At 36.9% G+C, this 26,070-nt stretch overlaps 1 protein-coding gene across 11 annotated transcripts in view; it reads left to right on the forward strand.

Moving 5' to 3' along the window:
- ARHGAP12 (Rho GTPase activating protein 12) overlaps positions 1-26,070 on the forward strand; it is a 72,923-nt gene that overhangs the window by 34,988 nt on the left and 11,865 nt on the right. For 6 of the 11 annotated variants that reach the window (XM_021386188.1, XM_021386191.1, XM_021386192.1 and 3 more), the window contains 6 exons: positions 3,415-3,555; positions 5,131-5,211; positions 12,382-12,507; positions 15,766-15,840; positions 18,043-18,104; positions 19,308-19,389. In XM_021386188.1, coding sequence (XP_021241863.1) covers positions 3,415-3,555; positions 5,131-5,211; positions 12,382-12,507; positions 15,766-15,840; positions 18,043-18,104; positions 19,308-19,389 — 567 coding nt within the window. The remainder of the gene's footprint in view (positions 1-3,414; positions 3,556-5,130; positions 5,212-12,381; positions 12,508-15,765; positions 15,841-18,042; positions 18,105-19,307; positions 19,390-26,070) is intronic. The other 5 variants (XM_021386194.1, XM_021386198.1, XM_021386196.1 and 2 more) reach the window with 3 other exon arrangements.

A 26,070-nucleotide genomic window follows, 5' to 3' on the forward strand; every position in this document is an offset into this window, starting at 1 on the left:
CTGGAGTACTGCACCCAGATGTAGAGTCCTCAGAACAGGAGAGACCTAGACCCATTGGAGCAAGTCCAGAGGAGGGCCACGAAAGTGATCCAAGAGATGGAACACCTCTCCTGTGAGGATACACTGAGAGAGCTGGGGCTGTTCAGCCTGGAGAAGAGAGGTCTCTGGGGAGGCCCGAGAGCAGCCTTTCAGTGTCTAAAGAGGATTTATAAGAAAGAAGGGGACAGACTCTGTAGCAGGGTCTGCTGTAACAGGGTGAGGGGTTGTTTAGATTGGATATAAGGAAGAAGTTTTTTATAGTAAGGGTGGTGAGGCACTGGCACAGGCTGCCCAGAGATGTGGTGGTTGCCCTTTCCTTAGAGACATTGAAGGTCAGGCTGGGCAAGGCTCTGAGCACCCTGATTGAGCTGTAGGTGTCCCTGTTCATTGCAAGGCAGCTGGATCAGGTGGCCTTTAAGGGTCTCTTCCAACTCAAATGATTCTGTGATTCAAAGCAAACAGATTTAAGTTACGGCAGTTATTTGGACTTGAGGAGGGAATAGAACAGAGAAATGAGGTTGGACTTGATGATCTTTAAGGTCTTTTCCAGCCCGAGCAATTCTGTGATTCTAAATCCTTAAGGTAGGACCTCTAGGAAAGTAAGTAAGGTTAAGCACATGTAAAACTTAGCAGAGGTAGTAACTTGTTGATATATTTGAGTGAAAAGCACTAAATGGTAATTGGGAGAAATGGTCGAACTATAAGCTGATTTCAGTAAAGTGGACTGTAAATGGAATGAAACATGATAGCGCATCAAAAAGGGGAAACCTCAAATACATAGGAGACCTGAACATGAAATGAAGACCAATGAATTAACCAAGGTTCTGCAGAAAAGCAATGTGATTTCATTTAAATTTAAAACATGTGGCAGAGATGCAATTTCATAGCCTATTTTGTTTCAGAATAAACTGAGTAATAAAGAAATGCTAGCTTCCCTAATGACTCAGTATTTTTTTCTATCATTTCTATTTTTGGAAGTGGTAGTAACTTTTAAAACTAGGTTGGATAGAAGAGAAAAAAAAATTAACGTTCATTTTTCTTCTAAATGCTATATGTGCGGTGATGCACTGGTCTGTGCTCTGAAGAGTTTTCCGCATAAGAGGGGGAAAAAAAGGCAAAGTAGAAATGATGATGCAGTGGACCATACAGTAATTTGTTCTTTAATGTCACAGCAAAGTTATGAGGTGACAGATTTGGTAGTTGTCTGCTTGAGACGTTTTTAGTTGATTATGGTAGAATATGACTGGGGATGGGACACAAGTAGAAATACGTAGGCTAAGTGAAGACAGTGAATTAGAAAGCATATAGGCAGTTAGTACTGGAAAGGTGTTGGAAGAGGAACTGGAAGTTGTAGAGTGTGGTTTGTCCAGTGTTATTTTTAATTCCCATTTAAGCAACTTCAGCATTTTTTTTTTTCCTGCAAAAAGAATGCCTTTGGTTTGATGAACTTTGTAACAGCTCAGGAATTTCATTTAAGCGTTTCAGCCAAAGTTAAACTCCCAGATAGTGTGCTGGTGGGATTAGCCAAGCCTTGGAGCGTCAGGACTGTTCTGTTACAGGTGTGTTACAGACAGCCATGTAAGTCATTCTTACAGAGCAACAGGCTGGTTTTTATTTTTCTCTTAGGAGAATTTTCATTTTTAAGTCTTCTACTTAGTTTTAATTTGTATGGTGCTTTCCTTAGCATCAGGAATTACTTGGAAGAAACATTATCTTGCTTGGCCATAATTCTTATTAAAAAAACAAAAAACTCCAAAGTCTGCTACCTTAAGTGCACTGACATTTCTCTAATCAGTATTTGAACATGAAATATAATGAAAACTTAAATATGTGTACACACTACAGCTATATTATAAAACAATTATTCAAATGTGGCCTGTAGCAGCGTTATCAACTTGCTAGACTCAAGTCCAAGTGTAAAAATGTGACTGAAGACTTCTTTTTGCCTCAGTAGATAGAAATCAGCAAGTCAGATTTTTGCGTTATATGTGAGAGATGAGATTGTTTCATGCTTAGTTTAAATGCTCACTCTCTGTAGGCTGCAGAGGACACTTCTTGTGTTGCTTTATTAATGACCAATTAATCTATGGATTTTACTGTGCGTAGTAACGAGCTTGTGTCAGCTTAGGGAGTTTCCTTCATGCACGTGGTAAGTTACTCACGTGATGCCAAAAGCCTAAATAATAATCACTTCAAAATGTCACTAAATATGCAGTCTCTAAAAACGCTGACACTTGGAAACTGCTGAATTTCTGATACAGACTTTTTTTTTTGTAAGCATTGAGGTTTTCAGGAGAGAGAGGTTTTTTCTTTTCTAGTTTCAAACTGAAATTCTGCCTTCCTCTTGCTTTGTTTTCTCCCAAACCATTACATTGTGTTGCTGGACCTTAGTAGATATTTAACCATAATTTTCAAATAGCAAGATGTGCTTTCTCTTAAAGAGTTATGCCTTCTACTAGCCTATGATCCAAGATTGTGCAAAATGAATTCCTCACTGAAATCCTCAGGAGACTCAAGTCTAGAGATGCTGCTGTGGGAGACCAATGCAGAGAGAGGGTGTTTTTTTTTTTTTTCTTTGTACATGGAATTGATACCTACTATAGTAACTATGTTAACTTAGGAAAGGGATGAACAAAGGGTACTGGGGAGCAAAAGTTTTGATGTGTGTGCAAAACCTTTCTTCTGCTTCACACATCAAACTTGTTCTTCATGTTATAATTCACCCTTACCTTTAGAAGCTAATCTTACAGTTCAGTTAGCTGTGTCTTGAGCTGGTAAAAATGTCTTGCTTTGGAACTCTCTCATGTGTCACTGGAAGGTAAAGACTGGAAATTGCTAACATTGTAGGATGCACTGTACACATAGACAGATTCAACTGAAGTTTCAAGTTATCCTGAATGATCATTCAGTTTCCATGTACTATTTGAGAAGGAGGGAATTTAAGTATGAAGGCTGGAATGATGCAGAAAAAACGAGGTAGTACATCTTCCAGGTATTCTGGGGCAGTAGAGGTAACTAAAGCTAGCTTCCTTCATCATTCAGTAATACAGATTGGTGGGAATAAAATTTACATTCACAACAGATTTGGAGTGTAAATTAGGTTTGAATCTGTCATATGACATTGCTTGAATTTGAGAAGTTGGAATCTGGTTCAGTAAAGAAAAGATAATGATATAAACTGTGTTCTGAATTTTTTTTTTTAAATTAACAAGCAATTATTGATCATTTATGAGCTCATTTTCTTATGTAAGATATAAAAATGTGAACTTCCTGCGCTTATTACTATTCTCTTTCTAGTCAAATAATCTTTGATCTTTCAGATTTTAAAGCATTTTCATTCTCAAAACTGCCTTGTATGTTTCTGACTACTTGTAGCATCTTTCATCAGAAGAAAACGACCACAGTTCTTGTTACAGCCAGTCAGATAGTCAGTATGGTTCTCCTCCAAAGGGTTGGTCAGAAGAGTTGGATGAACATGGTCAAACCTTATATACCAATGACTATACTAATGAAAAGGTACTTTTTTCCTTCTTCTCATCACATGCTCTAAATCTCTTCAGCTAATTCACTAGTAGAAATGCAGATTTCATTTCTAGAAGTGAATAGCATTCCTTAGTGGTATCTACCTTTTTGTTTTTAAATATGCATGAAACTTTCTCAAATGAACTATTTTTTTTTCCCTCACATATGTACTTCACCATTCAGGGAAGGTTTTCTTATTTTCATTGGTATCACATTATTTTAAATGAGTATATCATCTGTATGTTTTTTCCCTACCTCCCATCCTCATGCTTATGTTTCAGAAATGAACTTCCTACCAATATAATGTTCTTCTTATTATCCTTTAAGTGTTGTTCTTGTCTACATATGTCTTCCAGATGGGATGGTTTCAAACTGAAAATGCTTCTTTCTCAGTTTCATCCTTTATTTTAACTTTTTAGTACTGCTTTCAGATGTAGACAAACTTTGTACTTAAACCATGGCTGTATCAACAGATTTATGTTCTATTCTAATTACCTAATTGCTACTGACAACCTAGCATGATTCTGGATATATCCTAGAATTTTCTCCCATGCAGGAAAAATGACAATATTTGTTTATATTTGTAAAGCAGTCCATTTTTCTAGTTGTTCACTGCAGTTGTGTTTTGATTTCTTTCACTTTCAACAAGTATTTATTGTAGCATCACCCGTTCTCCACTTAAGGTATGCAAGTTCTTTTAAAGAAGCTCTTAAATAATTGAGTTTTATGTGAGTTTTGTGTTTTTGTCCTTCTTAAACCTATTTCTATTAAAAATCTGTAGTGCATGCTCTGTTTTGGCAAATATGCAAACATTAAAAAAAATACATCAGGACCTATTGTTTTGATGACAAACAACTTACTGGTAGGTAATCTTGTGAAACCTACTTGACTGAGAATGTTGGTGTGAGTTTTTCTATGCATATTTTTGTGCAAACGTCCTGTAGAATTTTGGTCTTTACATTTCTGTCTGTTCTGCACCATTAGACATAGTCACCATGGTTTTACCTCTTTGATTCTCAGAGTTGCTGATAGAGGTTACAGAATTTATATTATCTTCTTAGACTACAACTCATGCTGCTGTTGATGCAACGAAAGTGGAGTTCAAGTTGTGTAGTAATTTGTTAAATTATCAACAGTTGCTAGTTGTGCTTCTTGTAACTTTGTAATCTTATGTATAAAATCCTTACACAGATCTGGTGTAAAGATCGTACCTCCTTAAAATGACATCATAATGATGATAAGAGTGAGATGCGTAATCTTCAAAATATCTGTTTATCACAATCTCTTGGTAGATTACGTGAGTCATCAGGAGTTCAGTATCTGTGTTATTGCAGGGTTTTTTCCTGAGTAGTTTCAGAAGGAAAAAATGATAGAGAGCTGAATGCAGGAAGCTGAAAACTGTAATGTTCTCATTACTGAATAAGTTAGTTAACGGAGGTTACTTACTAGACCCTGCTGAAGTGGATGGAACTTTATTAAAAATTCACTTTAAATCCCAATTATCAGAGTCTAGCTATGTTATGACTGTCATACTAATTACATTTCCCGTTATCACACTTCTTTCTACAGTGGTTAAAGCATGCAGATGAGCAAGGTAGACCATACTACTACAGTGCTGATGGTTCCCGATCAGAATGGGAGTTACCAAAGGTGAGTGACCTGAAAAAGAAATGCTGACAACTTGGCTTGGACTGTTCCACTCCCCCCCCAGGAGGTGTTCTGTGAGGCTTTTAGTGGGAGTTATACACAACAAGAGGACTTAGGTGTTTCGCTTTGTTATTTCTGTCATTTTTGTGGAATTTCAAATTGTGAAGAGGAAAAACACAGTGATAGACATAATAAAAATGGATGATGTAGCTATTCAAATATCAGAAAAGATACTGTGTCTTTGCTGAACCCACCTTTTCACGTGAGACTGCAAAGTAGTATCCGTTACATTTCTGTGAAATAGAAAGAATTTGTAGGGAAAAAAAGATGATTTTTCTAAACTACAGAATGTTCCTGAAAAATTGTACTCTATTTTTTACTACACTCCAAAACACATTATTTTTGCCACGTATTTGTACACATGATGATTCATATTTACACACAAATACTGAAAAACAGAAGTTTCAACAGTTTATGGTGTCTCTAGGATGACACTTAAGAGTTTCAACTGAAGTATATTCTGGTAGTTAATAATATTGGAGTAAAAATAAAATTTTGTAGGAAATTGACAGATTTAGGTAGCCCGAGGATGTACCTAATAATTTAATTCTCATTTTCAGAATGTTTGTCATAATTATGCTTTTATATGTCTTTTGGGCTCTTAGGACGTTTATTCAATCTTTCACATTAAGGTGATCATAATAAATATTCAGAGAATTGCATCCATAAGTATTTCAAAGAGTGTGTTTCTCAGCTGTTATTTTCCAAAAGCCTGTGTCCTTTTTACTTAGAAAGGAGCAACATTTATATATAGTGCTTGTGGAAAAGTATTTAAACATAGGAATGTAGCTAAATGCTAGACACTTCTGTTAGATCAGCTAAAGAATTTGTCCAAGTTGCTGAAGAGCTGAGTTATTTTCATGAATTCTCCTATGTTGATCTGATGTGTTAAATATTGTAAATTTCCTAATATATAAATAAAGCTAATTAATCTGTAACTATAGTTTTTAAAAACTACTTAGCAATTGATTGGTTGTTAGATTAAGTAAAAGTGTGAAAATCTGCTAGAACAGGTTTTAGCAGAAGCAATTGATAGTTAGGTATTTATAATTTGAAGTAATTTAGGGTAATAATTTCTTTGGCGCATTGTTCTTTGCCTCCTGCACAAAGTTGACAATGAAGAAGTTGCTTTCTGCTAAAATAGGTTGGTTTTGGATTTGAACTAGATAGCAAATTGAGTTGGCTCTAATTTGACTATAAGAAGTCACAAAGATAATCCAGAGCTGTTGTGTGAGACACATTAATACAAAGAGATGAGGTTTAGTGTGTTAGTACATGATATTCTAGTGGTTCTGTGCAAGCCTCTGAGCTCCCTCCTATTATTAACCTCCTACAAAATGAAAACTAGCCTCTGTTTTTCAGAGTTTGTGGTCTGATACGCTTTGTCTCTTGTTTATTCAAGAATTATCAAATATTGCTGTTAGGAGCTTTCCTTAAATTATTTCTCTTGAGCTATCTGAGTATTCTTAATTCCTTACTGAGTGATCTTTGAAAGTACTAAATCTTGAGTGGCAGCAAATATACGATTAACAGAAGTAAATTAGCAGTTTACTTCTCAATTGACAGTCCTATGTTTTAACAGAAATTCCTACCTTTAGCTTTAAATGGTGTGGAATATATTAAACATTTCAGCAAAATATTTAGCCAGCCTATATAACTGTATCTGATGAATAGATAGGAAAAATGTTACAAAGATGTGAGTAGTTGAGGCGTGATTGAAGATCAGTCTCCTGAAAAGCTTACTGAAGTGGGTTCCAAAAGTGCTTTAGGACAAATGAACTGGAAACACAGCATAGAGTGCAGAATGGCTTTGAAGAAAAATGATCTCTGTTGAAAACTCTTGTGAATGCTCAGAGAAAAGACCATAGAAAGGCATCAGCACTGCCACTCTTGTTTAAATAAAAATAAAGTTATTTGGAAAAAGATCTTTAAAAAGAAGTTAGGTGTAATCTACAGTAATACTCAGGATCATTTTTTCCCCCCGACATATTTAGTTCCTGTGTTGCCATTTGAAATTAATTGTAAAATAAATGTATGGAATAGTATGGTCACGTGGTGCTGTTAAACCATGAAAGAAGAAAGATAATGCTTTTCATTTTAGATGCTTGTTGGTAATCTGCACATCATTAAAACAAGAACCAGGAGGTTTTTGGATACAGTACTGAGATCCAATATTAAAAAAAATTCACTTTTATAGCATTAGCTGGAAATGCGAACGTGCTCTGGAGTAGTGCTGCAGTGTGTGTATAAAAACAAGTATCTGATGGTGTTAGGGGAGGACGGTGAGTTACAATACAAATTACTTCAGACAGTCTTGCAGAAAGCCCTCCAGTCGTATACATTTATATAACATCTAGGAAGAGCTGAATGCTTCTGGCTAAAATAACATCTGGATGGAGTAGCTTTGACAACTGCTGAAAAATTCTGTTAATGCTATGATGAGTGTGACCCAACTTTTTGTAGTGGAACAGAAGAACATAGGATCATAGAACAGCATGAGTTGGAAGGGACCCAACAAGGATCATCAAATCCAACTCCTGGCTCCACACTACGTAAAACTTACCTACAGTTTAAACCCAGTGTCTGAGACTGCTGTCCAGACACTGCTAGAACTCCGGAACTCGGGGCCATGCCCAGTGCCCTGGGCAGCCTGTTCCATGCCCACCGCCCTCTGGTGCAGAACCATTCCCCGACCCCCCACTTGTCCCTCCCCTGACACAGCTCCATGCCGTTCCCTCGGGCCCTGTCTCTGTCACAGAGAGCAGAGCTCAGCGCTGCCCCTCTGAGGCTCCCTGTGAGGAGTTGTAGCTGCCACGAGGCCTGCCCTCAGCTCCTCTGCTCTGGGCTGAGCAAACCCAGGACCCTCAGCCACTCAGTCATGCCTTCTGGACCTTTCCTCATCTTCGCAGCCCTCCTTTGGACACTTTCAAATAGTATTATGTCCTTCAGCTATTGTGGTGGCCAAACTGCATGCAGTGCTTGAGGCGAGGCTGCACAGTGTGGAGCAGGGCAGGACAGTCCCTTCCCTCACCACACCCAGGCAATGCACAGACCTTTTCTATTTTCTGCCTGAAGTTTACTGACAGCTGAATTATTCTTTAAATTGGATAATAATCTTTACTTATATCTTGTAATACATCTTCCAAAAGACTTTGTCTTTTCTCCTGCGGATTCTGCTACATTCAATTGTTCTTGACGATTATTTAAAAAAAAAAATAACAAAACCACAGAGCAAAAAAAAAGACAAGCAACCCAGCAGATTAGAAGGTGAAACAAAGAACACCCAGGACAGTCAAGTCAGTAGGCTGGCTCCGGAGGGGTTTCCGATCAGTTCTGCTCCAAGTGGAGCTGTGTTCTGCAGGAGCCTCCTGCCCTGCACAGCCACTGTTCCTTCAGTACAGCTGGTGCCTCAAGCTCTGCTGCTGTACAGATGGAACATGAGGAGCCTTAATTCTCCAAGGAAAGAAAGGAAGCGGTGGGACAAGGTCCTTAAAAGGCAGCGAAGAAATGTTTCATTTCTATTTATGTAAGGTAAGAAAAGCATTTTATTTAGTTCATAAGGAATAGCAAAATGTTTGCTTTGATGTTAGTTCAGTCACAGCACTGAAAAGTTTATTCAAAGCCAAACACAGTTGCAGCATTGGAGAAATCCTTTTGTTCTGAAGCAACATTGTAATAAAAAAAAAAAACTTAATTTCAGACTATTTACTGGGGAAAACTTCAAATAATATTGTAGAGTATATAAGGTAGTAATGGATAATGGGATATCAGAATATTCTTAAATGTTCCTGTTTTAATCCCTGACCTGTTTCTATCACTGGGTCTTAACCAAGTTTCACTGTCAGCTGTCAGCTGCTTCCCACCCTTTTCTCCCGTCACCCACCTAATTCCTTGTCTTTGGCTGTGGCTGTTATTAGCACAAACAAAGAAGAATCTTTGTTCTCTGTCTTGAAGCTGACAGATCTGTGTCATCTCCCTAAGAATGAGGACAACTGCTACAAATAGCTTGGAGGTGTTGCATTTATTTCAGTCACAATTAGGCTAGGACAGAGCCTTGAGCCATGCCACATTATCAGTTTAAGATTAAATATAAATTATTCAGCCAGTTGAGAGGGTTAGAAAAATTTACAGTGAGGCAAAGAAAGCTTTCAATTAGCTAGTGAAAGCACTGAATGACTTTTACAATGAAAATAACTCTGTGTTAACTAAATTAATATCATCAGTGTCCTCACCCTGTACCAAGAGCTGGTGTAACAAGAAGCCATGGTTGCTGTAGGAGTATGACCAGTTTGCTGATGTCCTCACTTACTGATAAGAGGAACTGGCAGTCAAATGAGGAGCAAACTGGGAGTGTTAGAGAGGGGGTGACTTACTGGGACGAGCTAGAGTTCTGGGGAAATTTCTCAAGGAGCAGTAGTCTGCATATTTGGAATTCTCTGCTGCATTATTAAGAATTTGAGAATTAAGAAAATGATAGCATCTTCTTAAGATGTGATGCTAAAGCATGTGGTGTCATAGGGTAATTTCTGTATGGCCCTTGCCTGGTCTTGGTCTTCAAGATGACACCAAGGAGATATCTGACTGCATAACTGGCATCCTGGCTGCTTCTCTCTGACCAGTGGCATCTATCCATTGTGGTGCATGGTTAGTTCACCTGGATAATCCAGTGTCCGAAGCAGTATCTATATCTCACTGTAATTTGTTTTGGAAATCACAAATCAGTCCCTTTATTTTAGAAGCAGAAGCTCGTAATGAGCCCAGAAGTACTTAGCTTTCTCTTTTTTCCCCTAGTAGTTTATTCTGCTGTTCACAGAGAAGAAAAAATACCTGACAAACCATGAACACTTGAGTGAAAATTGTTTCCTTTCACTTGAACTTTCAGTTGTTCACTTGAGTGAAAACTGACACCTTTGTTGTGAGAAAATGCAGGAAAAGATGTCAAACATTCTTTTTTAAGATTTGTCAGTTTATTAACACTGGTTGTATCACCAGCACAAAGTACTGAAGCTGCTAAGATGCACAGCTCAGTGTTCCTGAACTGTTAGCAGTTCTTTGTTAGTTAGATCTATATACTGTTGCTTTCTTGTGCAGTATGTTTTATAAAACTGGAGTGTCAGCCTTGCCTTACAGGCCCTTTTTCCCTTGGGATGGAGTTACCTGCTCCCAATGGCTTGTGATGCTATCAAAGGCACTTTTTAAATATTGATCAGCTGTAAACAGGCTGTGACTATATTCTAGCTCTTAAGACAGATTTTAATTCAAGATACTTTAAAGTCTGTCTTTGACTTTAGTCAATATTAAGTATTTAATATATATTAAATAAATGGTTCACTTCATAGCAAAAACATATTTGAACTGTCTATTTCAGTGCTTTAGAACTGTTGCGAGGAACACTGTAGCAGCCTTCTGCTGTTTAGGCATAGTTTCAGTGAAACTTGCTTACATTTTAGTTGCAATGTGGGCAATTTTGCTGCATATTGCTTATCTTGCTGACACAGTTTGAGTTGTAGGAGGATCTGTATGGATAGTAAAGAAAGTAAGCTGGCGTTAGATTTCTTGCAGCGTGAATGGTTGTTCATCTTTGATTTAATGCAGGAACAAACTCAGAATTGCTTAAACCTCACCATTGTAAGGTAACAGTTGACGTATGAATGTAAATGTGCTGAAACCAGTACAAAGTCAGTGCAATCTCAGTTGCAAATCTCTACAGTGCCAACCAACACACGTCTGTTTGTGCGTGGTGTACTGAATTTTCTTCTCTGTACTACAACATTTATTCAGCTGGGAGTGTTTTAACACTGTAGTGCATGTTGAAATAATTTAAATGCTGAAGTTGTCATTACCGTGTTAGTATCTGTTGACTTATTGGAGCATGAACTCTATTCCTTTTAAAATACAAAGCTTCTATCTCAGTCTCTGCCATGGTGGTAGTAATGTTAGTTATTTTGACACTAAGTTTAAGTTCATTATGTTAATCAGCTTGAATTTGGCATTTATGTTATTCAACTTTAATTTTGCTGTACTTTGTCAGTATCTGTTACCATCTTTGAAGACCTGAGGCTCTGGGTTTACAGTAGTAAATCAGTAGTGAAACTGTAGAATTCAGTGTGATGTCAAGGATAGTTTTTGCCTTTTTTCAGTAAAAGGAATATTTGACTTTCCTATGTTACATTTTACCCACTGGATTCTAGTCCTTTACATGTCACGCATACTTCCTTATGTTTCTGTGTATCGATTTCAGTCTACTAACACTGAATAGAGAGAATGAGATTGTTATTGACTTTGTAAAAAGCAAATAAATCTTATGTAGTCTTTTCTTCCTTGTACTTTCAGTGTTAAACTTCACTTGATATATTCTTATAGTTCTTAATAATGCTACCTCAGTGGTGTTGGTGATGATCGTAAATGGCTCTGCTACTTGTATGTATGCTGCAAAGCTGAATCAAAGTTAAATGCTGGATCTTTCTCATGGCCTTCATGTTTTCTCAACCTGTTCATCTCTGGATGTTGTTGAGTTGGATTTATCGGATCATCGATCTTCTGTCTGTCTCCCTTGCTCTTAAAACTCTGCCAAGTCTTAAAATTATTTCCTACTAAATGCTTGTTTTCTACACTTAGATATGTTGCGCAATAGCAAATCCCCTTAACAGTAGTTGGTGTAGTTTTTCTGAAAAAGGAAGTCCTCACCTTTTAGTGTCTACTCTCTTAAGCATAGGAAACCTTTGGGCCAAATAGAGTTATATTCAGTTAAATGCTCCTAATCTGCATGGCTTACTGTAGAATAGCAGGGTTATCCTCATCTTATGTAAGACTTGACAGGCAGTTTTTACTGTCAATGCAATATGAAGATTTGAATGTTTAACTCTTATGTTTATTCTGATGCCTGCTAGTTCTTGATATGCCAGGTGGTTGCAGTAAGCTTTTATCAAACATCTGTCTGTAGAGAGGACTACTATAGACAGGACAGTTCTGAAGACTAAAAGCAAAGTTTGAAAAAGGCTATTTTCACACGCCTGGATGAAATCAGGAATCTGAAAGTTTGTACTGTAAAGATGTAGGCCTTTTTTTGTGTGAATTAGATCCTACTTATAGCTCAATTTTTCTTTTCTTTAGTATAATGCTTCACCACAGCAGCAAAGAGATATAATAAAGAGTAGGAGTCTGGACAGGAGGCTACAAGAACCAATAGTTTTAACAAAATGGAGGCACAGCACAATTGTGTTGGACACCAACGATAAGGTAGGAGCAAGTTAAACAGCATGCTGCAAAGTGAACTGTTTTCAATTTGTGAAGTATTTAAAAGAAACTGCCATGCATGAATTTCTGAAATCTCATTTTTATGTTCTGTTGTATCACTGTTTGGTAACATTCTGAAAATCCAAGAACTGTTTGATAATTTTAGTACTGTTTCTTTGTTAGTGGTAGCCTTGTTCTTGTTAACCTTGAAATATCTTAACTGGTGTTAATTTGGAGCTTGATGTTTATAGTCATTTTACTTAAAACTGGGAATTTCCTGTAATTCAGTTTAGGCTGGGAATGTAGTCAGGTTTTAAATTCAAGAAATGTGAATGTGGGCAAGGTTCCCTTGTAAGGTATATTGATATTAAATCCACCTTAAACGTGGCAGAATATTAGCTGAGGTATTCATAGATTAAAGATACAATTAGTGGTGTTATGTAGTGAGCGAATCCCTTTAATGACAGTTCAAATGTCCATTGTAATATGCAAAGAGGAAAAGTTGTGCTTGATTACAGCAGGGTTGTAATATTGTTGTTAAAGGGCAGAGCACAGTACTGAAAGTGCTAAAATGCTTGGTTTTTAACTCGTCTTCAGAGTTGAGCTGGGAGTTTTGTTAGAACAGAGCTGAGTCAGTAATAACAGAAGCTGTTTTCTATGCATTCTCTGTGGCACATTCTTTGTAGTCTGTTCAGGACTATCAGCTAACAGATTCTGTTTGAGCAAACATGGGGACAGAGCCTCTCCGTTGTTCCTCCTCTGCCTGTCTCTCTTCTGATTTCTGTCACAGCCATTCCTGCTTGCACTGTGACATTCTGCCAGTGCATGAGGAGAGCTGATGTAAGCAGAGAGGAACTGAAATTGGTGTTGTGGGGGGGAATGAATGACTTGCTGATTTCTGTAAATTCGCAGCAGTCAGACCCAAGATTCATGGAAACAGAAATGCATCTTAATGCTGAAGTGTTTGCACTGGCTACTGACAGTAAAATGCCAGCGAACTGGCTTGTAAACTTCCTTTTTGCAAAGATACATGGAGAAATTAAATGTCATTAGTGTAGCTTTAGGAGTATGGAGAACGAAGTGGGCATTTATAATTGCACACGTCAAAGACAAATGGACAAAACACAGTAGTAGTAATGAAAATGATCTACTGCGCAGAATGTTGCATGCCTGACTTGTTACTTCTGGGATATCTCAGTAGTTCTTGTAGGAATGGAGTGTTGTGGAAAAGGAGGCAAGTGAGTTACCATGTGTTGACTTAGTTCTTCAGAACAGAATTTATTGGATTTGATTTCAAGCGTTGGAGCGGTCAGTTTAGAATATGTCTTATGTAGTGCTGAGGACCCAGAGATTATGCTTGGCTGACAGCTGCCCACTCTGCATCTAGATGCATCAGTTTAGTTTTAGCAATTCCATGGTGTCTTTTCCCTCCTTCATCCTCCCTGCTCCTCTTATGCATCTTTCTGTATCAAATGTGTTGTTGCATGTGTTTGAATGGCTAGATGGAGTCCTGCAAAATCAAAGCTGAGGGGAATCTCCTAGCTTCATGTAAAGTTTACATTTCACAGATATGAACGCTTCTGCTGGCAATAAATTAAAATTTTAGCCATGCTTTTAAAGGAAGACTTTTTTTTTTACAAGTTTTACATTTGCTTTGGATTGGCCTTTATGTAGCTCAGCACTGAATGAAGATGCTCGTGTAAAGCCTTGAATTGGTGGAGCTGTTTACTTCAATACCCAGTGGTCAAGTTCCAAGACCTTAAGCCCAGTGAAACAAATGTGCAACTGTCCAAATGTCTAGTGTAGTAACCAAGAGAAACTGTGTATAAACCACATTTCTGAAGTCTTAAGTCAGTAGCTTAAAGTTACTGCAATTCTAACAGCTTCAAAATATGCAGGCGGCGTGCATTTGTTAATGATAAAGAATCTGTATGTAAATTTATATAAAGCACAAGATTAATGCTTCAAGAAAATTAAAGATGTAATATTGCGTAAGGAAAGGGAGACCATTCATTTGTTTCGTGCATCGATGCACCCATTCTATTACCAGTATTACATGTACTGCTTAGAGGCAGTGTGTGATAAAGCGTTAGTTAATGTCTGTCTTCTTCCAGAGCTGCTTAGTGTATGAAAAGTATGGAATGAAATAAATGTAAAAACAGCAACTGGTTTTCGGATAGGTAGTTTCATCAACCCGTACTTAGCTTTTTAGCTGTCACCTAGGGAAGCTACTTTTTTAATGTTTTCCCTGTTGTCTTTCCTGAATTTGAACATTTTTGTCCTGTGAGCATCTGAAAATGTGGAACGTTTAGTCTGTTCTTAAGAATGCTAGTGTTGTTTGTCAGTGCAACAGTCAAAGAGATAGTGGTAGAGTCAGAGTGCCGCTTCTGTAGGCAGATGTATTAAGTGGATTTTACAGTGCAGGTGTGCAGGGAAAAAAGAAACACTTCTCTTCAAATGGAAGCTCAGAATTTGGGAGAGCTATCAAGGGAATTAAAAGGGGGGAGGGTGAGAAACACACAGGAAGTAATGAAGACCAAATGCTGTTTTTCTTCTATTTGAAATTCTTTACCAGATTTTCATGGGGTATATTTCTGCAAAGCAGGCAGTACTTCAGAGGAAACACACATGCCTTTTTGGTTCCAGCATTTTTTCTAGTTTTCAGGCATGGTAATTTTCTTTTGATCCATCGTTAATGTCTAGTTTAAAAGAAGAACGCGAATCTCTAGAAGTTTTTCATCCTTTACTGTAAGGAAATTAACTGTCACGACTCAGAAAAGTTAACAGAGCTGGTATATGCTTTTCTGCATGTTTAACTATTTATTGTGCTGATCTTAAATTTATTGACCACACAGAAGCAGTCTGTTCTTCAAATTTTGTTTTTCACGTGATGCCCTTACAGGCACCATGCTTCATTATTTGATTGCAGTCATACAAAAAAGTCTGCTCCTTAATATGGGTGAAAGCTTTGATTTAAGCTTATAAAGTATGTATTAACTTCTTTTTTCAAATGGGTACGTACTTAGTAATCTGGTTTTATTGGTCTGTAAGTATTGTAAGAACACTGTTTAGTTAAGCAGGTTTATAATACAAGTATTTCAGAATATCATGAATGCTTAAAAAAACCTGTTTTTGTGAGAGTGGGGAGGGAGTTGGAGAGTGTGCCTTTAAGCGGTGGAAAAGGTTTTATTTTTTAATTGGGAAAAAAAAAAAAAGAATTGTGAGAAAGGATAACTTACACTGATTATTTAAATTCTGTAGGAATCATCAAGTTCTTCTAAGGCCAGTTTTCCTGAAAATGAGTCCTCTCCTTCTTCACCGAAGCATCAAGCCACAGTCAGTATGGAAATTCTTTAAATAAATAAATAGATGTTGTAGAAACATGCTATTCATGTTTAGATAGTTGATAGTAAACTTGCTTGTTATTGAGGAAAAATAATGGGATTAAACTGATAACTCTATAAAAGGAATGTATTGCATCCAACTGTGCTTTAAAAAAAAAAAAAGGATAGATATATTTGATTTAAAAACAGCTTTGTGTGAGTGGATTATTCCACAGTGAATGTTTAGCTTAATTATGTCAAATCATGTAGGATTGACTTTTTCCTCCAAGTCATGCCTTCACGCCTAGCAACCTGGAACGTTAGAAGCAGAAATAAACTTTCTGTATCCACAGTGTTTATCGTCGTCATTAGTCACTAGTAGTTCGTATGATCTGATATCTTTATTTTTCACTTGTTTTCATCTCCTTGAAAAGATGTAGTACTTGTCTTTTTGCTTTCATAGAATAACTAACAGGAGGGAAACTTAAGCTTGATAAAGACTTGTTACGAATGCTAAACAGATTTTTTTTTTGCCTCAGTTGAAGTTTGAAATGTGAACATTTGCTTGATCTTGAAACATTGGATTTTGTAGCAGAACTCACTACTGGTTTTAAACAATAGGAAAAAAAAATCCGTTTTCTTTAGCTGTCTCCGGAACTTAATATTACCAGAAAAAAATTGAATTTTTGTTTTGCTATTTAGACATCCCTCCTCCTTTTCCCCCTAGTCAAATATTACTGTTATTTTCTCGTTAGTACCCTCTAGTGTTGCTGTTGGGTAAGGCATTATGATAGGCTTTCCAAGTAGTTCTTTTTTGGAACATTGCTACCAGTTCCATGTGTAATTTTTTAATATCACAGAATGTTTCACAAAGTGAGCGTGGATTACTCAGTCAGTGAAATCCTAGTTTTGGAAAATAATGTCTATTTTCACTGGCTTAGGAAAGCACTCTGACCCAAGAGAGATATTAGATTAAGACAAGCAATTACTAATGGACCAAAACAGCATGTGAACCACCAGATAAATGCTATCTTTGAAAACGCATCTCTTGTGTTTAATGTGGACTGCATGAAACACAAGAATAAAAACCTGTAAGGTTCGTGAAATACAGATCTGTGTGTCTGATGAAGATGCTGTCAGAGTCAAGTTTTCCTCTCTGTACTGTATTCTGCAGTTACTCTGTGGTCCACTTAAATTTGAGATATTTCCTCTAGCATTCTCCTCTAAATATCTTCTATTTTCATTGGATCTAAAATTGAGGACATTTGTGTTATGATAAAGTTAACTTAGATCTTTGCCCTAGTTGACTATTTCAACTAATAGATTACTACTGAAATGGGAATTGTTAAGAGGTGTAACTGAAAGGAATTGATAAAGAAAAACACAAGAACTGATGGGACAAAGCTGGAGTGACTGGAGATGGTAGGATTTGTTAGCTTGTTTTGAGTGTAGTACAAGTGACAATTTTTTTATCCTGCACTATTTTTTTTTCCGAATATCCCTTATTTTCTTATTCTTGCACAGAAACTAGAAATATTCACCTGTTCGTTAAACGTACCCTTCTTGTTCAGTGTTCTTTTTATGCCATTCACTGCTTGATCTCCAAATTTATACAGTGGCATACAAACATAAATGATTTTCATCAACGGTGCATAATTAAGTAGCTTAAAATTCTAATCTTTTACTGGGGGTTAAGAAAAGATAGGACATCGAATGTTTTGCTCATCTGTTTTGAAAACTCATATTAATGTCTTATGCAGTTCAGGCATGATTTATTTAAAATATACAATTACTTTAACGTGAGTTGGAAGAATTCTGTTGAAGAATTTAGGTTGTTTGTTTGTCAAATATTTCCTTTTTTAGTAAAAGACACAAACACAAAATTACTATTATACAAATCAATATTTCCTTGTTTAAAATTTCCACTGTATTGTACCACAAAAGTTTTAAGTTTTCTTTGAAAAGAACATAGGCCCTAAAGAAGGAAAGCTTTATACCTTCTTAACAGTAATTGGTATACTGTAATATTTTCCCAGGAAAATCTTAATTTTACCGATCCTGCATGTTTAAATATACTTATAGCAGTTTCTTGAAGTTGTAACACTGGCAAAGATGGCTTGTTGCCAGAAATTGACTCTTTGAGGGGATTGAATTCAGTGATGTGATGGCAATAAAAACAAATTTTCTTTTTAATTTGCCTTACTCCATCTTGCAGGGTCAAGAGAAGTATGGATTATTGAATGTGACGAAAATTACAGAAAATGGAAAGAAAGTTCGGTAGGTCTTGAACTTTTAGAAGTCCATGTACATATGAGTGGGCAAGATATTTTATATCTGTAAATGCTAGTCTACCTGTACATGATGAATGGCCTCATTTCTAATTTCTTTTCTTTGCTTCACAGGCAGGTACCTGCATTATAAATGCTAACGTAAAACCAACTAATACTGTCTAACTTAATTCTAGTGTTTGCGGAGTTAGTACCAAATACTGTCTAAATGTGGTTTTTCCTCAGATTTAATTTAGGTTTGCTTTTTTACCTTTAATTTTTTTAAAGGGATTTTCTTAAGTCTAGAATTGTATATGTCTAGATCAACATCCCCACATTTCTGATACATGGAGCATTATTTTCTTGAGGAGTAAATTGTTAGCACACAGCTGATCTTCCAGAGACTCTCTGGCCTACTCCAGGGCAGGTGGGCAGCAGATCTGATCTCCAGCTTAGTTCCCCAGAGCTGCTCCTAGGAGCCTGGTAGGAAGGGGTAGATGGTGGCTCATGCAAGCTGCTGCTGGTGCACTACACTCTCATCACTTAGGTCAAATCTGTTTGGAATCATTGATCTGGGTTATTGGACTGCTTTACAGAAAGATGCAACGTGACTGTCCTGTCACTTTGAGAGCAGTTCAATAATAATTCATGTTTAGGCAGTGTGAATGGATTGTTAGGGCTTATAAAGCTTTTTATTTTATTTTTTTTTTTAACCTCGGGGCAGATATTCGGGCACAAAAACTGTCAGCTAAAGAACTGATCTGTTCCTTTTCTGTATTTTTTTTGGATGTGTAACAAATATTTTGTTGCTAGTGTAAATGAGCTTACTGCATAAAAGTGGGACACTTAGATCCCAGTTGGATGTGATCAGTCAATTTCAGAATTATGCAGTACTTTGGCATAATCTCCTTAGAACACAGTAGGCTGAGCATTCCAGATTAGCCCTTTTGAAATTATAATTGTATGGCATTCCTTCTGGTGAACTGCTTCCATTACTAATTAGGTTTGATTTAGATTTTGATGGTCAGGCTGGGACAATTAACATATGTTCCCTTCTGCAAGTATGCGAGCAATTAAGACTTACTGGTGGCACTAATGACAATATATATGGTTAAGTATATTAACATGCAAGTCAGCTGGGCAACAACTATAGACAGCTTTAATATCTGCTTTTGAAGTCAATGTATTATGTTTTGTTTACAAATATTTACAGAAAGAATTGGATGTCATCCTGGGCGGTGTTACAAGGTTCATCGCTGCTGTTCACTAAAACGCAAGGAAGTGGAACTGGCTGGGTAAGCTCTGGAACAAGGCCTCACCTTCTTCTCAGTGTTAACGTCATAAAGCACAACAAATTAAAGTCTTGTTGTTTATTGGTCTTAAGTACCAATATGTATGCACAATTAAAAAAAAAAAAAAAAGCATTTATGTATGGGATGGGCAGTCAGGGAAGGATACAGAAAAATAATTTTAATACAGAATGAGGTAATAACCAGATGTAACTTTAAAACAAATAATCTGACACTTGGAGGCTTAGCTTGTTGCATGGGAATATTTAAATAATAATATAAATGAAAAGGACTCCTATAGCTGGTAGGCAGCAGAATGTTTAAGTTGCAAGAGAAAATGCTCACGTAGTATTGCTGTATTATTGTTTAGTGATGGCTTCAAACTTTGTGTTATATCCACATAATGTGTGATATGTATTTGCATCTATTTTGAAAGAAAAATGTCATGCTGGTGATGATTATTCAATTTTTAATTTCTAGTTTAATAGCATTATAGTTAAATTGGCTATGTTTATCATGCTACATTCCTACATTAGTCGGTATAAAAATGGTTAATTATCTATGGCTTACTTACCCACTTTTGGAGGTCTGATATTAAAAATGAATGTAGATCTCCTATAATAGCTAAAGAGAGGTCAGATATGGTGTTGGTTATTCTAGGATATTATCATGCTGATTTCAACAAAATTTCATCTTACTGATGTACACTGCACTGCTGTGCTTTGCTGGTCCTTCTTACTTGACCCACTTTCTTCTGCTGCAGTTCTTTTTGGGCAGCGAATTGATATTGACCATTTTTTTCTAAAGCACTGAGTTTGTTTTTTTCTGCCATTTTGTAGAAGGGGTCGTTGCAGGAAAGTGGGTAAAGTTGCACAAATATCAACATTGAGGGTAGCAGAGAATGGAAATGGTGAAGTTGGACAAGGTGGTCAAACACATGGAAAACAGGAAGGAAAAAAGAATAAGGATTAGAAGCATGAGATAAGGTGAATTGCACTGTTGTTGTAGAAAGTGGATTTTATGACCTAAGGAGATATGCCCATACTGAGTGTGGGAAGAGGAAGGGAATATGATGCACATCAGAGGGTCAAGCGCAGAAAAATGAACAGAAACATGTACATCTGAAAGTTACTGGCTTTCCCACCTGTATACATTGGGACACTAGGTAAATATAGTTAGTATTATGCACAAATGAGAGAAATAATAATAAAAAAAACCAAAAACTTGTGCACTACTTTTCATACATCAACTTCAGAAACAAAATATGTTGAAGAAATATTGGAGAATCTTAAAAGGTGAGTTTCAAAGCAGGAAGTGCTAGGATTTGGAAGGCTTTAAAACTTGCTCTTTTGTTTTCCTTCTTGCCCTTTGGTCACTGTCTATTGTTCAGTCAAGTTCATTTTCGTTGTCCTACTTCATGAACTGGAAAATTCCCAGCCATTCAGGGATGAGGTTTGATATTTGGTCTTTGTGCACAAAGAATACTATTTCTTTTTTAACCAAAAAACTTCTTAATACTCTTAATCCAAATTTAACAATTGATGGAAAAAAAGCAAAACAAAAGCCCAACGCATTATTTTAACTATGCTTATTATATCACTGTTTCTGAATGTATGATACGGTTATAAATGGATGTATGTCAGACTGAACGATCTGTAAAAAGACAGTCATGTAACTCTGCTTGTGTAGGGAGACTAGTGTTAGTTGTGTTACACCTTTCAAACAGTTGTTCAGTCGGGAAAAAAAAGTTACCAAATCCTTATAATTTAATTGCAGCCAAAGTGTCGTGGTCACTATATAGAATATTTCTGTGTGAAATTGTTGAGTACCTGACGGTACACACAACTTTATTCTGTTGGTCCTACTTGTATTTATAATTAAGTTGAGAATGTCAAGGGAGGGCATCAAAAGTGTGTGTGTTTGCATTTGGCCTGCTCAACTCTTTTTGATCTTTGCGCACAAGATTTTTGGAGGACATTGAAAATTCCAACTCTCTTGTCAGAAGCTTTGATCTTTATCAGTGTTTTAGTTGAGTAAAGTCAAGTCTGTCTGACATGAGAGAAGAACTACGTTTCCTCTTTGCCTATTCATCTTAACGGAAGAATATTTGTTCAGCAGTGGTCTAGTAATTGATATAACCATATCATTTTTTGTGCATTGTTTTGTGACTTCATCACTTTTCTTCCTTTTTCTCATCAAGTCATTTTGCCAAGGGGGCTCAATCCCTGAGCTCTTGCTCTCGCTGCTTTCTTCTTGGAAAAATGCTCTCAGTCGTCGACCTGCTGTCACCTATGTAAACTCTGCCCAAGTTTCAGCTATCAGTGTATGTGTTCTTGTTGCATGCCTCTTGTCCCTGTAAGGCTATTTGCCACTAATATTGAAAGTAAATCTAAACTTTCCCAAGGTTTGTTAAGTTTTATCACTTCAAATAACACCTTATGTATCCAGTTTGCTTTTTTCAATTTTTTTTCCTTTTTTTTAAGATACAAATTAACAAAAGTGTATTGCAATAATGCTGTAGTTGTTTTAATGGAGCAAAGTACAAAGATCATCTGGTTCATCAGTGCCAGAATTATAATCCCAAATTTGCCTAATGTTTGAATCGCTAGTGTCTTAACTAATAAACAGCATGGTATGGTTGGGTTTTTTTAAATAGGTACAGTGTCTAATTCTTTCTAACAGAACTAATTCAGACTGTTTTTAAGGTCTCTATGGTGCCTTTGATACAATGATGTACATGATATAAGTTAATCTCAACTGTAACTGAAATAAAAATGTAAATGTTACACATTCAGAAAAAAAAAACCTGAAAAGAAAAACGCTCAAGGATGTTCTGGCTATATACTACATACAGAAAGCTGATGTAAATTTGTAGGACTCCTTTTAAGTATAATTTAAGCATCTGTATTGGTCATATTTTGAAGCTTGGAAGAACTCTTTATTGGAAACTGATAAAATGTTGGTAGCTAATATGGTAGTTTCAAGGTAGAAGAGAAGAAATTAGTTAAGGCTCTTGTTAGAAGAAAGAAAAAGGCCTGACTGGCTATATAAGCTTAATATATAAGCAGTTTGTAATGTCTTAGTGCTGATTATTAATTTAACCAGAATCAAACTAAAGCTTTCACAGAAAAGAAAAAAAGTATAATATATACATAATATATATATATATATATAACATTAAAAGCAATGTATAATTTCTTTGACTTTTTGAGGACTGTAATAATGGTGATCACTAAAACTACGTTGCTATCTCTCCTGTGTTCTCTGCAGAGTGGAGAGAGTGCTAAATATTTTGGGTTCAGTTAAGACTCTTGAAAATATTAGACCTTTTTGATTACCATGGCTCTGTTATTATTATTATCTGTAAGGAGGCAGTAACGGTAGGCTTTTTCAGTTAAGCTTGTGCTAAGAATGATGCAGCTGCCTTTTCTGTTTCTGTCCAGTGAACCTGTGTGTGTTGAAGCCGCATAATTTTTATGTGTTATTATATTCTTCAAAATGCTACTTTCCATAAAGGAAATAGTGGATTTCACTCCCCTTTCTTGCAGTTCTTTCTGTATGTTGAAAGCTTTTCTCTTTTGTTGTGAATGAGTTGTAATAGCTACTGACAGGTATTAGTGATGGGGCATCAGAAAGAAAAACAAGCACAGCAAATAGCAATTACTTAAAAGATTTGTTTGTCAACCCTATTATTACATAGCTGCATTTCCTCAGTGTAGGGTATGGTGGTGGTAAACCAGAAGTGCGTAAACTTCCCATTTAAAGATCAAGGGAATAAGTGCATGGTTGATGTGGGCAAGCTCTGTTTACTGTGTCATTCCACTCCTTATAGCGTACAAGAGTGCTGTGTGTATATTGCCACAGTTCACCAGTATTGCACAGCTGAGTATACAGGGCTCAGCTGATAATCATGAGAAATGTTTGAAATGTAAATACTTCTATTGGAGGTACATTTCAAAAAAGCTCCATAATTCTGCTATGGTAAAATAGAATATCTTCGTGTTTTTCTTGTCCAAGCTGTAAGTTCTGAAGGTCCGTTACCAGTCCCAAAGAAGCATCTTTCCCTCAGTACTATTTCTGAAGGAGACGTGGGATTAGAAAGTTCTATTAAACTGATTAGGAACAGAATTATTAGAAAGGCAGATGTCATTTGTATATCCTAAAGCCTTCCTATACATAATACCCAGTTCTGTTTCCAAAACAAGCTGGAATATATCCCGCTACAGACTGTGTGGTTTGTCCTGTGCAGGCTCCCATGATGTGGAGACAACTCCTGAAAACACTGGAAAGTGTGATTCTGATGTCAGCACACACCTTCAAGGCAGTCTTCTGGCAACTCAGCATCTGTGTCTGAATGAAGAAAAAAAATGTTATGCTTTCCAAAAAGGGGAAGTTTTCTCTGCTTTGAAAATTGCACAAGCACATCCCATGACTACTTCTTTTTCCTAGAAAAATCTGTCAGAAGAGACTCTAGGACATCTTACTGTGTTAGGGCATTTCTCAGCACCATGTTCTAGACCTCTTCCCTCTTTCATTTCTGCTGTCTGAAACTTCCCTGACAGCTGAAAAGAGAACTCCAGTCAGAATTGAGAGTAAGGACTGAATGTACCCTGACCAGTGCTGGCCTAGCAATGCGCTCTGTTTTCAGGAAGCAGACTTCGTCTAGGTGGAAGCAGATGCTAAAGGGACAACTTTTCTTACTGCACTCAAGAAAACCTGTGTGCTTCAGGAGGATTCAGTTGCCTCTTGCAAACCCTTGTAAGCTGAGCACCTGAGCAGCCCTGCACAGAATTTACTCCTGGAAGCATTTGCAGAGGGAAATGGCTGCTGACCTCTCATTTCCGCATAGCCAGGCACAGAAAAGAACTGTGGCAGAGAAGCTCATAGGAGGGACAGAAGGCAGAACTTTTTCGTTCGAGGAAATTCTTAGTTTGTGACAAGTCTATGATACATTGGTATATTAGAGGTGCTTTGTAGAGAAGCTTAGAGTGCTTTGCTGTTCCCTCCTGCCACTAGCAATATCTGGCTTTTTTCCTCTTTCTGGGGGGACTGTCCTGTGTTTCTCAGACATTCTGAAGGTAGCCAGGCTTTAAAAATAATAAAAAAAATAATAATAATAAAAAAAAAAGGATAAAGTACAGTGGTGTTTGAGATAGCAGTGGGAGCTGCCACCTGGAGTTCTGCAAACTGGGGCATACCAGAGGGCAGGAGGGCAGTGCTCCTTGTGGTCTAAACAATGGCTGTTGTTAACTGACTTCACCCATTGCAGGTCATCTCCTTTGCTGGTCAGCATCATGGGGAAGGCATTTGTAACAAATCCTTCATCTTGCAGAGGACTTCAGCACTAGTCTCATGCTCTCTCCAGTGGCAAACCTTAAATGTTTTTCAACGTGCACCAAGGTTGTTGTGAACTCCATTTCTGAACTGGGTCTCTACCAAAAGCTATTAAGACACATTCGTAGATGAGAAATCTGAGAATCAAGATAGAAAGCAGAAGGTTTTTTCGGATGTTAGTTGGCATTGGGTAAATTAGAAGTATTCTTTCAAATTCATATTTCACAGGTTAGTTTGTTTCATTCTGATCATCATTTAATTGCCCTTAGGAATCAGGCAGGAAGATTTTCTAGCGGTAAACAGCCTTTCTAAAATGCAATTAGCATTAGTTAACATCCTTGCTGTGAATTTAATCAGAAGCAGCAGATTAGTTCTGTTTTCTGAACTGTGTTTTCTCACCTCAGGTACAGTTGTTGTAGTACAGGCTGGAAGCCTTGTGGTGTTTGCAGCAAGGAAGCTGTCCTGAGACTTGGGTCATCCTGAGTCATCACATGAGCACAAAATTTATATTTTTAAATTATTAATATTTAAGAACTAGAAAAGAATTTTTGTGATGGATCCGATGCTGCAGACTGTCCCCAAATGTACATCGGTCTTCTGTTCTGCAGCTAGTTGACTTAAAGCTTTCTCTATACATTAAAAAAAAAAACCAAGCAGCCAACAACTTATTAACGGTTAGAGCTTTTTGTTTGCGAATTGTCTTCCTTGAGAAATTATATTTTAAAGCTAGGGGATGTAGACTGTGACCCTGGCAGAAGTGGTTATACCCAGCATAATTGTGAAAGTAGGAAGGAAAAATAGCCCTTCTTCCTGCTGTGTTCCTCCAGATTACTTGAAGGATTGATTGTGGGTTAAATGCTTCTTTATCGCTTCGGTTACTTGTTTTTTAGTAGATAGACAGTGAAATTGATTTCTGTTTATTTACTAGGGTATTCTCCAGTATTGCATTAGAGACACTAAAGGAAAGTACTAAATAGATTTAGTATGAAAAGCATCACTGGCAACATTTAAAACGAAAAGTTGTTCTGAGAATATAAAAACTGAAGGTGCTTGAGACTATTTTGACAAGAATCAAGCTATAATCAAATTCTCTATAGACTTCTACCATTTTCAATAGGAACAAGTCTCTGCTGAAATCTGATCAGCATTTAAAACTGCTGGAATTTTAAAGTCTTTAGGCCGAGCAGTTTCTGATAGGCATGTGTAAAGAGTTTTTGGTGCTTTTCGTTTGTTTCAGTTTTCCTGATATTATGTCAGTTTATTTGTGGCAGGATACTGTATTTCTGTTATGTTGTGTAGGCTGTGAATCAAGTGTGACAGTGCTTACGTTTAGGGATTGCAAGACCATATATG

This window comes from Numida meleagris, chromosome 2, assembly GCF_002078875.1.
Source record: "Numida meleagris isolate 19003 breed g44 Domestic line chromosome 2, NumMel1.0, whole genome shotgun sequence".
Taxonomy (NCBI): domain Eukaryota; kingdom Metazoa; phylum Chordata; class Aves; order Galliformes; family Numididae; genus Numida; species Numida meleagris.